Below are 14,632 nucleotides of genomic sequence, written 5' to 3' on the forward strand. Positions count from 1 at the left end.
TTAAAAGTGTATTTCACTCTTTCCAGAAGCTTTTCCCTAAGCCAGGGTTTCTCTAACTCAGCACTAACATTTTGGGGTGGATAATTCTTTGTGGTTCTGAGCATTCTATTAGATGCCAATAGCACCCCACCCCCATTCCAGTTGTAACAACTAAAAATGATTCCGGAAACTGCCAAATCTCCCCTGAAAGGCAATATCACTCAAGACCCATTGCTATAAATATATAGAAGCAGTTTCTCCTATACTAATAATTAGAAAGCTTTGAGGAAGAAATGAAGAGTATCAAATGGTTAATAAAAGAGTTTTTTTCCTATAAATTTTCTTAAAATGCATGTGACTGTTTAAATTGAATATTGTAACATTATATTTTCGTGTTATTAATGTATATAGATGTTATATATAGTACAAAAGGGAGATGTGGTCAATGTTTTTACATTTTTAGAAATATTAACATACTAACTCTAAAAGGACTGAAACATTAAAGATGTATATTTCAATCACCAGAGTAACTACTACAAAGTAATGCAAAGACAAAGAGAGGGGAAAAAAAGATAATGTGCACAAGAAAAAATTAATTAAACTGCAGTCCTCAATCAACCTTTTATATTAAATGAAAATTGATTAATCACCCCAATTAAAAGGCAGAGATTGTCAGAATGGATAAAAAACCTGTCTATAAGAAATATGCTATCGGGTGCCTGGGTGGCTCAGTTGGTTAAGTGACTGCCTTCAGCTCAGGTCATGATCCTGGAGTCCCGGGATCGAGTCCCACGTCGGGCTCCCTGCTCAGCAGGGAGTCTGCTTCTCCCTCTGACCTTCCCCCTCTCATGTGCTCTCTCTCTCTCTCATTCTTGCTCTCTCAAATAAATAAATAAATAAAATCTTTAAAAAAAAAAAAAGAAATATGCTATCTATAAGAAATAACTTTTATTTATTTACTTAAAAAAATTTGTTTTTATTTATTTATTTGAGAGAGAGAGAGTGAGTGAGAGAGAGAAAGCACGAGAGGGGGAAGGGTCAGAGGAAGAAGCAGACTCCCCATGAGCAGGGAGCCCAATGTGGGACTCGATCCTGGGAACTCCAGGATCATGACCTGAACCGAAGGCAGACGCTTAACTGACTGAGCTACCCAGGTGCCCAAGAAATAAATTTTAAATAAAAAGACATAGATAGGTTGAAAATAAAAGGATGGAAAAAGATACAGCAAACAGACAAGAAATATAAGAAGGCTGAATGCCTATATTAATATCATATATAGTAGCTTCAAGACAGAGTATATTACCAGAGATAAAGAGAGGTATTTCATAATAATTAAAAGGTCAATTTATCAGAAGACATGAAAATTACAATTGTATATGTACCTAATAACAAAACTTCAAAATATAAGCAAAAATGGACAGAATTAAAGGGAGAAATCAACAAATCCACAATCACAGTTGTTAATATTTCAACACCCTTCTCTAAAATGATAGATCAACTAGACAAAAAAATCCATAAATACAGACATGATCTGAATCTTACCAACCATCTTCATCTAAGTGACATTTATAGAACATTGGATACAACTGAAGAATAATCATTCAAGGGGCGCCTGGGTAGCTCAGTCGTTAAGCATCTGCCTTCAGCTCAGGTCATGATCCCAGGGTTCTGGGATCGAGCCCCGCATCGGGCTCCCTGCTCAGCAGGAGGCCTGCTTCTCCCTCTCCCACTCCCCCTGCTTGTGTTCCCTCTCACGCTGTCTCTCTCTCTCTCTGGCAATTAAATAAATAAATAAATAAAATCTAAAAAAAAAAAAAAAAGAATAATCATTCAAGTACACAAGGAATAGTAAGCAAGAAAGACCATAAACTAGGCAACAGACCAATTCTCAATAAATGTAAAAGGATCAAATCCGCAGAAAGTATATCCTTTAACCAAAAGGAATTAAGTTAGAAATCAGTACTAGAAAGATACCTGGACAATCCTCAAATATTTAAAAATTTAACAACTTCTAACATAATCTTGGGGTCAAACAAATAATCATACAAGAAATTAAAAGTATTTCAAAGTGAATGATAATGAAAATATAGTAAAATCTGTTGGATGCAGCAAAAGCAGTATTTAGAGGGAAATTTAAAGCTTTAAATGACTATGGCAGGAAAAATGTACAAAAATCTGTGACCTTATTTTCAACCTTAAGAAGTTAGATAAAGAAAAAAAATTAACCCAAAATAAGTAGAGGTCAAAAGAAGCAGAATAACATTTAATACAGATAAGAGAGAAAAATTTAAAGCCAGAAGGTAGTTCTTTGAAAAAAAAAAGGCAGTAAAATTGATAATCCTCTAGCTTAAACTACTTTAGGAAGGAAGGAAAAAAAAAAGAAAAAGGAAAGAAGGAAGAGGGATAATGAGCAATATCAGGAATGAAATATAAATAGCCCTAAAGATCTGCAAATATTAAAACACTAATAGGGGAATATTATAAATGACTTTATGCCAATAAATTCCGTAAGTTAGATAAAAAGGACAAATTCCTTGAAAAAGTACAGCTTACCAAAACTGACACAAGATGAAACAAAATATGAATAGCTCACACATAGGAGAAATTTGCATTTATTATCAAAATCTTGCCACAAAAAATTACAGGCTCACATAGTCTCACTCTAAGTTCTGTCAAACATTTAAGAAAAAACCCCCAATCTTACACAAACTCTTCCAGAAAGTAGAAGAGAATACTTCTTAACTCATTTTATGAGATCTACATAACCCTGATACCAAAACCAAAATCATTACAAGAAAATTATGAACCAATATTACTTACAAACATAGGTTACACCAAAAAAATCTTTAACAAAGTATTAGCAAATCCTGATACCAAAATCAGACAAAAGCATTACAACAAAAATAAAATTACAGACCAATATTACTCATGATCATACATGCAAAAATCCTTAACAAAAGAGTAGCAAATTGAATCTAGCAATATATAAAAGGGTGATTTATCATGACCCATGATCCATTCCTGATAAAAATACTCAGGAAATTAGGAATGGATTCCTCAATATCATAAAGAGCAGCTACAAAACCTACATCTAACATCATGCTTAATGGTGAAATACTGAAGAGGCAAAACTATAAGAAATAGTGAAAAATACCAGAGAAATATCAGAATAGTGGCTTCTAGAGAGTGGGGGTGGGGAACGACTGGGAAGAGGCATGAGGGAAATTTCTGGGATGTTGGTAATATTCTATCTTGATAGGGGCACCTGGGTGGCTCAGTCAGTTAAGTGTCTGCCTTCAGCTTGGGTCATGATCCCAGGGTCCTGGGATTGAGCCCCGTGTCAGGCTCCCTGCTCAGTGGGAAGCCTGCTTCTCCCTCTCCTTGCCATTCTGCCTATCTGTGCTCTCTATCACTCTGCCAAATAAATAAAATCTTTTAAAAAAAAATCTATCTCGATAGAGGTTTGGGTTACACAGGTGAATATATTTGTCAAAATTCATCAAACAGCACATTTAAGATCTGCATTTTACAGTATGGAAATTTTACCTCAAAAAAGAAAAAAACTATGGGCGCCTGGCTGGCTCAGTCGTTAAGCGTCTGCCTTCGGCTCAGGTCATGATCCCAGGGTCCTGGGATCGAGTCCCACATCGGGCTCCCTGCTCGGCGGGAAGCCTGCTTCTCCCTTTCCCACTCCCCCTGCTTGTGTTCCTGCTCTCGCTATCTCTCTCTCTGTCAAATAAATAAATAAAATCTTTAAAAATAAATAAATAAATAAATAAAAAGAAAAAAACTATTGAACTCAGAGATATTAATGCTGAGGTGTTCAGTGGTAAAATGTACTAACTTTCTTTGAAATGCATCAACATAAAGATGGATTGATGGACGGATAGATTTAAAGATGGATAGGAATGAAATAATAAATATTTATTAATCTCTGCCCCCTGGTTCCTGGCACAGAGCTCCTAAACCCTTGTAAACAGGGGTGCTAGGACAATCTTTTGTTCTAATATTTGGTCTCTCACCCCAGTTCCTCATACAGAAGTCCCAAGAGCTTTGCAATTTCGTAAGTGATAAAAGTGTCTGACACAGAGCTCCTAAATCCCTTGCTATTCCCTGGGTGACAGAAGTATTTTTTGTTCTAATGAGGCAACTTTTGGTGGACTCCTGGATGGGGGCTGGTCATAAGAAAGACCAAGTCATGATCAGAAATTTGGAAGTTTCACCTCCAAACTCTGGGGTTTGGAGAACTTTTCCAGTTTGTTCAACACATCTACATGCTGGGAAGGTAACATACTCCAATTCCACAGGGATAGAAGCTCCTGTGCTCCAGGACCCTCCCATGCCTCACTCTATATCTTCATCTGGATATTCATCTGTATCCTTTGTCATATCCTTTATTATATAATAAACTTACATGGTAAACATAAGTGTTTCCCTGAATTCTGTGAGCTATTTTAGGAAAAGATCAAATCCGAGGAAGCGATTTGTGGGAACCTCCAATTTGCAGCCAAGTTGAACAGAAATTGCAGGTAACCCAGGGACCTACTACTTGTGATTGGCATCTGAAGTAGGGGTGGCTGACTGATCCCTTAACCTGTGGGATCTATACAAATTTGGGTTAGTCAGACATGAACTAAATTGCAGGTGTTGGAGAACCGCTTGATGCATCCAAAATCCCACACATCTGATATCAGAAGTGTTATGAATATAAGTAGAAGAGAAATACATGAGTGTTTTTCCTTTATAGTAAGTATGCAATAAAAATAAGTACGTAGAATCTAGGTATTAGGTATCTGGATGCTTAATGTAGAATTCTTTTACCTTTTCAGTATGTTTAAAATTTCTCATAATGTTAAAAGAAATTTCAAATATATAGCTCACATGTGAACTTTTAAAACATAACCACTTAAGGACTACTTATTTTTAAAAACGTAATATAAAAATTATCTCCCTCCAATACTATTTGATAAAAAGTTTGAACTCATTTAGGTTTCGGGACCTGTGGATATTTGCTTATCAATGCGTATATTGGTTAACCTGATTATCTGCCACCAGTCTAGGATGAAAAATGAAATATAAGAAATCCAAAAGTTATTAACTCTGAAATGTAGATGATGACTTTCCTCCTAGGAAACTTCCTTTCCTTATTTAGGTTTTGCTTAAGCTACAATAAAAATTAGTTTCCTAAAATGGACAAAAACAACTGCTATCGGAATGAGAAAACCGTAACAAAGGATTAGTTTTGTTTTCCCTGAGCCAGAATGACTAAAAGATAAGGTAAATGTAAAGTGGAAAACCAGTCTCCTATTTTAAATTCACTGCAGAAAATTCCCAAAGAAGAGAATTAGTGCATGTCAGTAATTCAGAATAAACAATGGGGGCTAGGGGAGGACTAAAAAATGAATGCCACTTTAAGTGAGACCCAAGCAAGGATGACCCAGTGATGAACAGTATCAGCCTTTTTTTTTTTAAGAAGATTTATTTATTTATGGGGTGGGGGGAGGGCAATGGGAATCTCCAGTAGATGTCCCACTGAGCGAGAAGCCAGTCGATGCAGGGTTCGACTCGGGGATCACTCGGGGCTTGATCCCAGGACCCTGCAATCAGGACCCCTGAGATCAGGACCTGAGCCGAAATCAAGAGTCAGATGCTTAACTGAATGAGCCACCCAGGTGCCCCTGATTAGTATCAATCTTAAGGTTGAAAGAAATTCCCAGCATTGACAAAGCCAGAAGGATCTTTATTCTGTAGACAGAGCCACTGTAGACCAGAAATGGCTACACAATGCAGAAAGAAATCAAACGTACAAAGAATTTCCCTTCCCCTGGGGATTACTCCTTCTGTGTTATAAAACCACTCCTTCGAAATAAAGATGGATCACATTTTACAACAGATCTTTTATTATCTTCCAGATCTGCAGGTTGGAAGATCCTTAACAATTTCTTTTCTTTTTAAAAAATTTAACCATCTTAAAGAAAATCTCTCTAAAGCTTTATAAGATAATAACTATCCCAGAAAGTGAAAATAACAAATTTTAATAAAGATCATAATATTACTAATAGGCTCTAATGTAGCAACTGTTAACACCCACAGAGGTGTAAGTTCACGTTTCCTTGTGTTTTAATGTGCCAGAGACTTAGGAGTCAGGTAGAATTCTGTGTAAAATAATGCTCAAGGCATTGGTCTGAGAGGGTTTTAACAATGAAGCTTAATGAGATCTGTTTTTGGGTATTCAGAGTTTCTTCAGCCTACTTCCTGGTTTCACCTTTGTTTCTGATAGATGAAGAACTATTGCAATCGTTTTTTTAAATCAAAGACAAAGATACCATAAAATGCAAATGAGACTTATAATGCAAATGTTACCTATGACAAGACCATTGGTCTGTTATCATAACATCTTAAGAATTTCTCAAAAGGCACTTACCCTTTTTTGGACTGTATCACAGACTATATTTAAACTTTTCTAGTATATTTATCTTTCTGTTTTCATAATACCTGGTACATAAGGGGCATACTGTAAAAGCTCACTACAATGAACTGGTATATTACATGGAAGTCATACATCTCTTGCCAGTAGCTCTTGAACTTCACTGAGAATATAAATCATCTGGGGAAATATGTTAAAATGTGGATTTCAAGGTTTTAACCTACAGATTTTAATTGTGAGACTGTGTGTGTGTGTGCATGTGTGTGTTTTGGAGGGCAAAATAAACATTTTAAACAAACTGCATTTTAAACAAACATTGCAGGTGACTCTGATGAATATGGTTGTAGTCAAGTCTTTAAAAACACTACCCTCTGCAATTTTGTAAGATGGAATAGCCAGAAGTAAAGATCAGAGCTAAGATGCAAAATGAGAAGGAAAAGTAGAGAACAAAAGACTTCAAAAAGCCAGGAAAATATGTTAAGGATAAAAAATTCATTAAGGTCACAGAAGTATCTAGGGCAGTGAGGAGAAAGTGCACAATAAATTGCCGAAGGCAAGCAGGTAACAGACACCAAGGATGTTAACAATGGCACAGAAAATGGCTCATGAAAATAAGTATGTTAAGAGATTCTTGGGAAGTCTATAAAGTAAAGTTAGCTGCATGTAGAGCTACTCCTGAACTTAAGGAGCAGATAGAGACTAACAGCAAGTACATTTCGCAAGGAAGTAAGTGCTTTGGCTAGCAAATAAGGATCCAAGGTTGAGGGTTACAGGACGTTGGCGGTTCACTTGGGTATGAGATTTAGAATAATAGCCTGTTAAAACCCTGATTATTACATAAATGCAGGCTTTGCTAAAGTAAGTGTAATCACCAGCTTGTCCATGGACTGTGCTGTTCACCCCTGTGCATCCTAAGACTTTTCACAGTTTCATAAACTGAGAAAGTCTAGAAACATTAGTAAAAGTATGGACACACAAAAGCACTACCCAGACTGGCCCAGTGCTGCTAAGTGCCTTACGTACTTAAGTGTCCTTAAGGAATCATTCTTGTCCAGAAGAACATCAGCTTCTCTCCACAAAAAAGACTGTATTAGAGATCCAGCCTTGCAGAAAGAATGGTCTGAGTTCCCTGCCCCACCATCTCTACCTTATACTCTCTTCTCTCCATATCCCTGGCCATTGCCCCTGCTGTACATCTACTGTACATCTACCATGTTATCTCAGTTTCCCCCATAGCTCAGCATACCATCAGCTTCTTTCAGCTTTTGAGCTCACTTCTCTTCCATTCAAAGTTGAGTCTCACAGTAACAATGCCCATACAAACCCAGCAAGTCAGCCACAGGAACCATATCCTGTGGGCCACCTGGTGGGCCCTGGGCAGGCAAAATCTTTGAAGGTGCAATAGAATGCTCTTCTACCCCTGCCTCCCGACCTTACCACTTCCCTGGGAGATGATGGTGATCAGCTACCTAAGCAGAAAAATTACCTGGAAGCTTTCTGTTTGAGACTTGCCTTATACCCACTTTGTCATACTTTCATAGGAGTTACTAAGCAGAAACAAAAACCACTCCCAAGATAATTGTGGGTTAACCCCAACTTACCAGCATAACTTGGCTGATTAACATTTCCCCCTTTCATTATATAATGATGAACAAGATCAATGTCATTATGCAGAGCAGCCTGATACAGTAAGTTCTCTCCAAAAATGTTTCTACGGTTAATGCTAGACAGAGATACTTTATTCCTCTTCATTTTTTCTGAAACGAGGGGATGAACAAAAGAAAACAAAAAGTAATAATCCTTATTTAAAAATCAGGAAGAATACAGGTAATAGAGTGAATCCAGTCAACATTCTGGAATTATTTTATGAAAGAGTATTTCATCCATAAACCCAACAATAATGTTATCTACATGCAAAAAGGTAAAAGAAAAATATCATTAGTTTGAAAATACTTGCAGTACATTATAAATTATGTAAGCAGTTTATGTTTATTGAAACCCCATGAAAGTGAATACATGAGAAGACTAACAGATTACTTTCTTAAAAGTTCTGGTGAAAAGGATTATTTAAATCTAGAATTAGGTGTTATTAAACCCAACAAAATACTATAGTACCAAAATGTGTTTTAACACCAAGAGGAGAAAAATCTCAGAAGTATATAAGGAAGATACAGAAATTAACCCAGTGAGGCCAGAAAAGAGAATGCTAAATTTCTTTCTTTGCTACAAACAGCTGTCACAAAATTAAATAAAGACATATGGTCTTGATCTGTACAATAGTTTTCTTTCCTAAGCCAGAAAATAGACAATTAAAATAGATTCCCAGCTTATAAATATCAGGTATCATTTCTCCACTGTCTCCTAAAATACTGACATTCCTTATTTAGATACTCTAAATTCTGTCAATTTTTATGGATACTAGTTCATGTGGTTTTCCTGAATTTCAGAATAACTATGACTATAGCTTTTCCAATTTTGATCTAGCTAATCTGCCCCATCCTAAAATCTCACAAAAGTAACTGAGTACAGCAGCACATTTTTTAATGGATCACCATTTATCTGCTTTGCCTTTATTAGATTCCCTCCATTCAGTTCCACTGTAAAACAAACCAACTTCTGAACATTTGAACCTATCTTCCCCCACTCAAGACTACAAAGCATTCTGCTCCTACCAGATAAACTGTATGCTTACCCAAAAAAAAAAGTAGTTTTTACTCCAAGCTCTGTCTTTGCCAGTTGTACTTGCTAGTTATATAATTTATTAGAAATAACAAATTAAGAATACAAAATTTTTCAATGAAAACTAAGATGTAGAAGCCATTCACTTCCAATCATGACTAAATAATTGCCATGACTTGCCCTTCCATTGCAAACAACTAAAAAAACTACACAAAATATACGGGGTAAAAAAATTTAGACACTGGAAAACAGGCAATTCAGATCTATGACTCCTTCCAGAGAAGAGAAACAAGAGAGTGAGCCCTAAGATCACTCTTGCCTGAAGGCACTTTCCAGAATATAGCAAAAGCATAGCAAGGTGATCCTGCTGAGCTGAGGAAATAGAGATTCAAGTTTCAGGAGGCTAGGGAGATTAGCTTTTGCACAGTAGGGTACGATGAGGGAAGAGAGAACAGGTACCGAAATCTATAAAAGGGACTCCTTGAGTCACTATCTAAATACTAAAGTGCTCATATGTAGGTTGAGTCTTCCTGAGGCTGGGCAAGAACAACTACCCAAGAACTATAAAATAACAATCCTGAGAGATCATGCAGGCCTGGGAAACATTTACATTCCTGACAGCCTGAGGAGAGAGACCTTGCTAACAACCGGAGCATTAGTAGAGACCCTTGACAGGTCATGTCTTAGTAGAAGGAGCTAAACTAGCTATATAGTAAAGCCTACATCAAGCCTGCCTAATAAGGTTTTTAAAAAAGTTTTGAAAGGATCAATCTGATCTTCAAGTAACTTGTAGGCCAAAACAAAATTCAGTACTTTTAAAATATACATTCAATAACATTTTGTTGCATGTGGATTTCTAATTGCTCTTCTCTACAAGCCTTATGCCTTTGTCAAAACTCAGGGTTTATTTCTGAACTCACTACATTGATCTATTTCCCTATCTTGATGGAAATGTCATGCTATTTTGATGACTAGAGCCATATCATTTTTTTGTTTTGTTTTGAGAGAGAAAGAGAGAGAGTGTGCATATGTGAGTGGGGAAGGGGAGAATGGGCAGGGGGGAGAGGGAGAGAGAGAATCCCAAGCAGGCTCCATAGCCAACACAGTCATCTCACAACCCTGAGATTATGCATGACCTGAACTGAAATCAAGAATCGGATGCATAACCCACTAAGCCACCCAGGTGCCCCGCCATATTTTTTTTTAAGATTTTATTTATTTATTTATTTATTTGAGAATGAGAGAGAGAGAGAGCCAGGAAAGGAGTAGAGGGAGAGGGACAAGGAGACTCCACGCTGAGCACAGAGCCCAACGTGGGGCTTGATTCCAGGACCCCAAGATCATGACCTGAGCCGAAATCAGGAGTCAGATGTTTAACTGACTGAGCCACCCAGACACCCCATCCTGTCATATAATTCTTAAAATAAGGCAGTGTTAGCCCTCTAACTTTGTTCTTTTTCAAAACTGTTTACCATTCTAGGTCCTGTGCATTCCATATGAATTTTAGAACCAGTTTGTGAATTTCTACAAAAAACCCTATAGGAATTTTGATTGGGATTGTGTAGAGTTCATAGATAATATCTGAGTAGAAATAACATCTTAACAATATTTAATCTTCTGGGGCATCTGGGTGGCTCAGTCGGTTAAATGTCCGACTTGATTTTGGCTCAGGTCATGATCTCAGGGTTGTGAGATCAAGCCCTGTATTGGGCTCTGCTCAGTGCGTGGAGCTTGCTTGGAATTCTCTCTCTCTCTGTCTTTCTAAAAAAACAAAAAAGCCCCCAAAAAACAATATTAAGTATTCTGACTGATGAACAAAGTAATATCTCCCCATTTTTCTCCATTAAATTTTCTTTGATTTTTCTGAATAATGTTTTGTAAGTTTCAGTGTACCTGTCTTTTACATAGTTTGTCAAATTTATCTCTATTTCATATTTTTGATACTATGGTATCAAATTTCACTGTCTAAATGTTACTAGAATATAGAAATATAATTAGTATTTGTATATTGATCTTGTATCCTTTAATTGTGCAAAATTCACTTACATATAGTTGCTTTTACTATACATTCCATCAGATTTTCTAATAGATGATTACGTCATTTGTGACTAAACACAGTTTTACTTCTTTTTTTCCCACATGGATGCTTTTTATTTGTTTTTCTTTCTGACTGCACTGGCTAGAACCTCTACTATGATGTTCAACAGAAATAGTGAGAGCAGACATCCCCTGCATTATTTCTGATTTTAGGGGAAAAGCATTCAATCTTTCACTACATTAAGTATAATAGCTGTATATTTTTTTGTAGATGCTCTCTGTCAGGTTGACAAAGTTCCCTTCTATTCTTAGTTTGCTGGGAGTTTCACCAGTAAGACATGTGAGGTGCTGTCAAATGCCTTCTTGACATCCCTTGAGATGGTAATATGGTTTTCTTTTTTAGCTTGTTAGTTAGTGAATTATAGTGATTGATTTTCAAATGGTAAAACTAATCCTGCATTCCTGGGATAAACCCTACTCTGTCATGATGTATTATACAATGTTGAAATTGATTTGCTGAAGTTTTGTTTATATTTTTGTATCTATGTTCATGAGATATATTCATCTGTAGGTTTCTGTTCCTGTGATGTCTTTGATTTTGTTTTCAGTTTATTAGTAGCTTCACAGAATGAATTGAGAAGTATTCCCTTATCTTCAACTTTTTGGAAGAGTTTGTGGAAAACTGGTATTATTTATTCCTTAAATGTCTGTAGAATTCACCACTGAAGGTGTTATGAACTGAATCCCATCCCCTCAAAATTTGTATGTTAAAGCCATAATACAGTAGGATTTGTGTCCTTACAAAAAAAAAGTAAGAGACTTTAGAGTTTTCCACATATGCAGGAAAGACACTTAGAGAAGGCGGCTGTCTGCAAGCCAGGTAGAGGTCTTGCCAGAAATCGAATTTTCTATTATCTTCATCTTGGACTTCTAGCTTCCAGAACTGTGAGAAAATAAATGTGCCATTTAAGCAATCCAGTTTGTGGTATTTAGTTATGGTAGCCTGAGAAAACTAATCCAAAAGGCTTTGGGCCTAGAAGTTTGGGCCGAATCAAGAGTCAGACACTCAAACAACTGAGTCACCCTGATACACCTAGAATAAATCCCTTTAAGTAGAATTGCCAATTCAAGAATTGTGACTTAAAAGTCTGAAGAATGTAAATAAACTGCCCTGTGAAAAGACTGAACAGGGGCACTTGGGTGGCTCAGTCAGTTAAGCGTCCCAGTCGTGGTTTCAACTCAGGTCATGATCCTAGGGTCCTGAGATTGAGCCCTGCGTCGGGCTCGGTGCTCACTGCAGAGTCTGCTTGTCCCTCTCCCTCTGGTCCTCCCCCTGCTCTCTCTACGTCGAATAAATAAATAAAATCTTAAAAAAAAAAAAAAAAGACTGAACAAACTTACACTATTACCAACAACATAAGAGAATGCTTACTTTTTCCATATTCTTGCCACTGGGAATTCTCAAGTATTTAAACATTTGACATTCTCTTAGTGAAAACTATACTTCCTAATTTATATTTTTTTAAATCATAAGTGAGATGTTAATCCTTTCAATTATTTTTAAAAAGATTTTATTTATTTATTTATTTATTTATTTGAGAGAGAGAGAGAGAGAGAAAGAGTGCAAGCAGGGGGAGGGGTAGAGGGAGAGGAAAAGGGAGAGGCAGGGAATCTCAAGGTGAGCAAGGAGCCTGATGCAGGGCTGGATCTCAAGACCCTGAGATCATGACCTGAGGGAAACCTAAGAGTCAGATGCTTAACTGACTGAGCCAACTAGGCGTCCCAGTTATTTATATATATATATGTATATATTTTTTTCCTGTGAACTGCTTGTTCATGTTCCCTACTCATTTTTCTTTATCCTTATTGTTTTGTAGGAGCTCTTTGCATGCATGTTAATGCAATTAACCCCTGTTATGTGTTATTGATATTTCTTCTGTGCTCAATGTTTGGTTTTCTTTAGGGTATTTTTCCGTACAATCTTTTTAAAATATATGTAGTCAATTTTATCATTCTTTTCCCTCCTGGCTTCTGGGTTTGTCATTTTTTAAGAAGGTTTTTCCTCTTCAGAGATTACAAAAAGATTCACTTATGTTTTCTTCTAGAATTTTTTTTTTCATTTAATCTTTGGACAAAATGGAATTAAATTTAGTATAAGGAATGTTATAGGTATCCACCCAATTTTGTTTATGTTTTTACTGTTTATTGCTTGGTCCTTCTTTTTGCCACCAATTTGAGATGCCATCTTTATTATATACCTTCCCCAAAATTCACACTGTATCAGGCTTCTACATTTAAACTCTATTCTGTTTCAACAATTTATCTGTCTATTCCTTGCCTGTACCAAATTATTTTAATTTCTATGGCCTTCTAATTGCTTTTATATTATGTACAGCAGGTTCTTGTCTCTCCACTCTCCCTGTGCTTTTATTTTTCAGAATTTTCTAGGCTAGTCCTTCATATTTAGTATCATTTTATAACATTCTAACTAATCTCCAGCTTTATAAAGCAAAACAAATTAGCAAATAAACAAAAATCTGTTTTTGATTGAGCTCTCACATATTTATAGAGTAATTTAGGGAGCAATAAATTTCTTACAAGACTGAACACTTATGGTCAAGAGTAAAGTTCTTCTTTTTATTCAAGTCTCTTTTTTTGTTAAGTCCCTCAGCAGAATTTTCAACCGTCTTCTCACAGGTAAGGCACATTTCTTATTAGGTATACAAGCAGGTATTTTCTCTTTTATAGTTATTATAAACGGGACTTTCTCCTATATTTTTCTAACTGGGTAATACTTATACATATGAAAGGTATTTATTTTTGTCTTGTTTCAGTTCACTGAATTTTTTAAATGTCTTATCTGGAAAAAAACCTCAGACTTCAAAAAAGTTATAAAGACAGAACAAAAGATTCACCCATTGTTAGTATTTTGCCACCTGTTTACATCATTCTATCTCCCTTTTTATATAAACACATGCATGCACACATATATATAAATAACTTACATACACCATGTCCCATTACTCACTAATGCTTATGTGTGTATTTTCTAAAAACAAGGACATTCTCTTAAATAACTAAATTATTATTAAGTTCAGGAAATTTAACAATGATGTATTATTACTTAACCTACAATCCATATTTTAATTTTGCCAGTTGTACCCCTATTATATTTTAACCAGTCTTTCTAGATTCTTACGGTTTCTCATAGTTTCTTAGGTTATTCTTTGGGGTTTTATAGGAACAAAGAAATAACATCCAACACCTAGCCTTATGCTAGGTTTACCACACCACAAATAGATCACATATCTAAATTTGAAAAGGGTTCTGTAACTATTCTCTCCAAATAGAAGTATAGAAAAAATACCAGCCTATAAGCCAGAAGTTCATGATCAAGTCCTAGTTATGCTACTAATAAGCTGTGCAATGCTGGGAAAAAACCTTAACCTTTATGAACTTCCTCATCAGTAAAATGAGAAAGTTGAGATAGATAATCTCTAAATCCTTTTC

General features: G+C 36.0%; 1 protein-coding gene across 1 annotated transcript in view; it reads right to left on the reverse strand.

Annotated features, from left to right (window-relative positions):
• The window catches only part of ANKRD31 (ankyrin repeat domain 31), a 142,736-nt gene that overhangs the window by 81,097 nt on the left and 47,007 nt on the right, over positions 1–14,632 (reverse strand). Inside the window, exon 10 of the mRNA XM_064596246.1 lies at positions 8,008–8,163. Within this exon, the coding sequence (XP_064452316.1) occupies positions 8,008–8,163 (156 nt within the window). The remainder of the gene's footprint in view (positions 1–8,007; positions 8,164–14,632) is intronic.

The sequence above is a fragment of the Mirounga angustirostris genome, unplaced genomic scaffold, assembly GCF_029215605.1.
Source record: "Mirounga angustirostris isolate CCGP_5_RB_7025 unplaced genomic scaffold, mMirAng1.0.hap1 SCAF_7, whole genome shotgun sequence".
Classification (NCBI taxonomy): Eukaryota; Metazoa; Chordata; class Mammalia; order Carnivora; family Phocidae; genus Mirounga; species Mirounga angustirostris.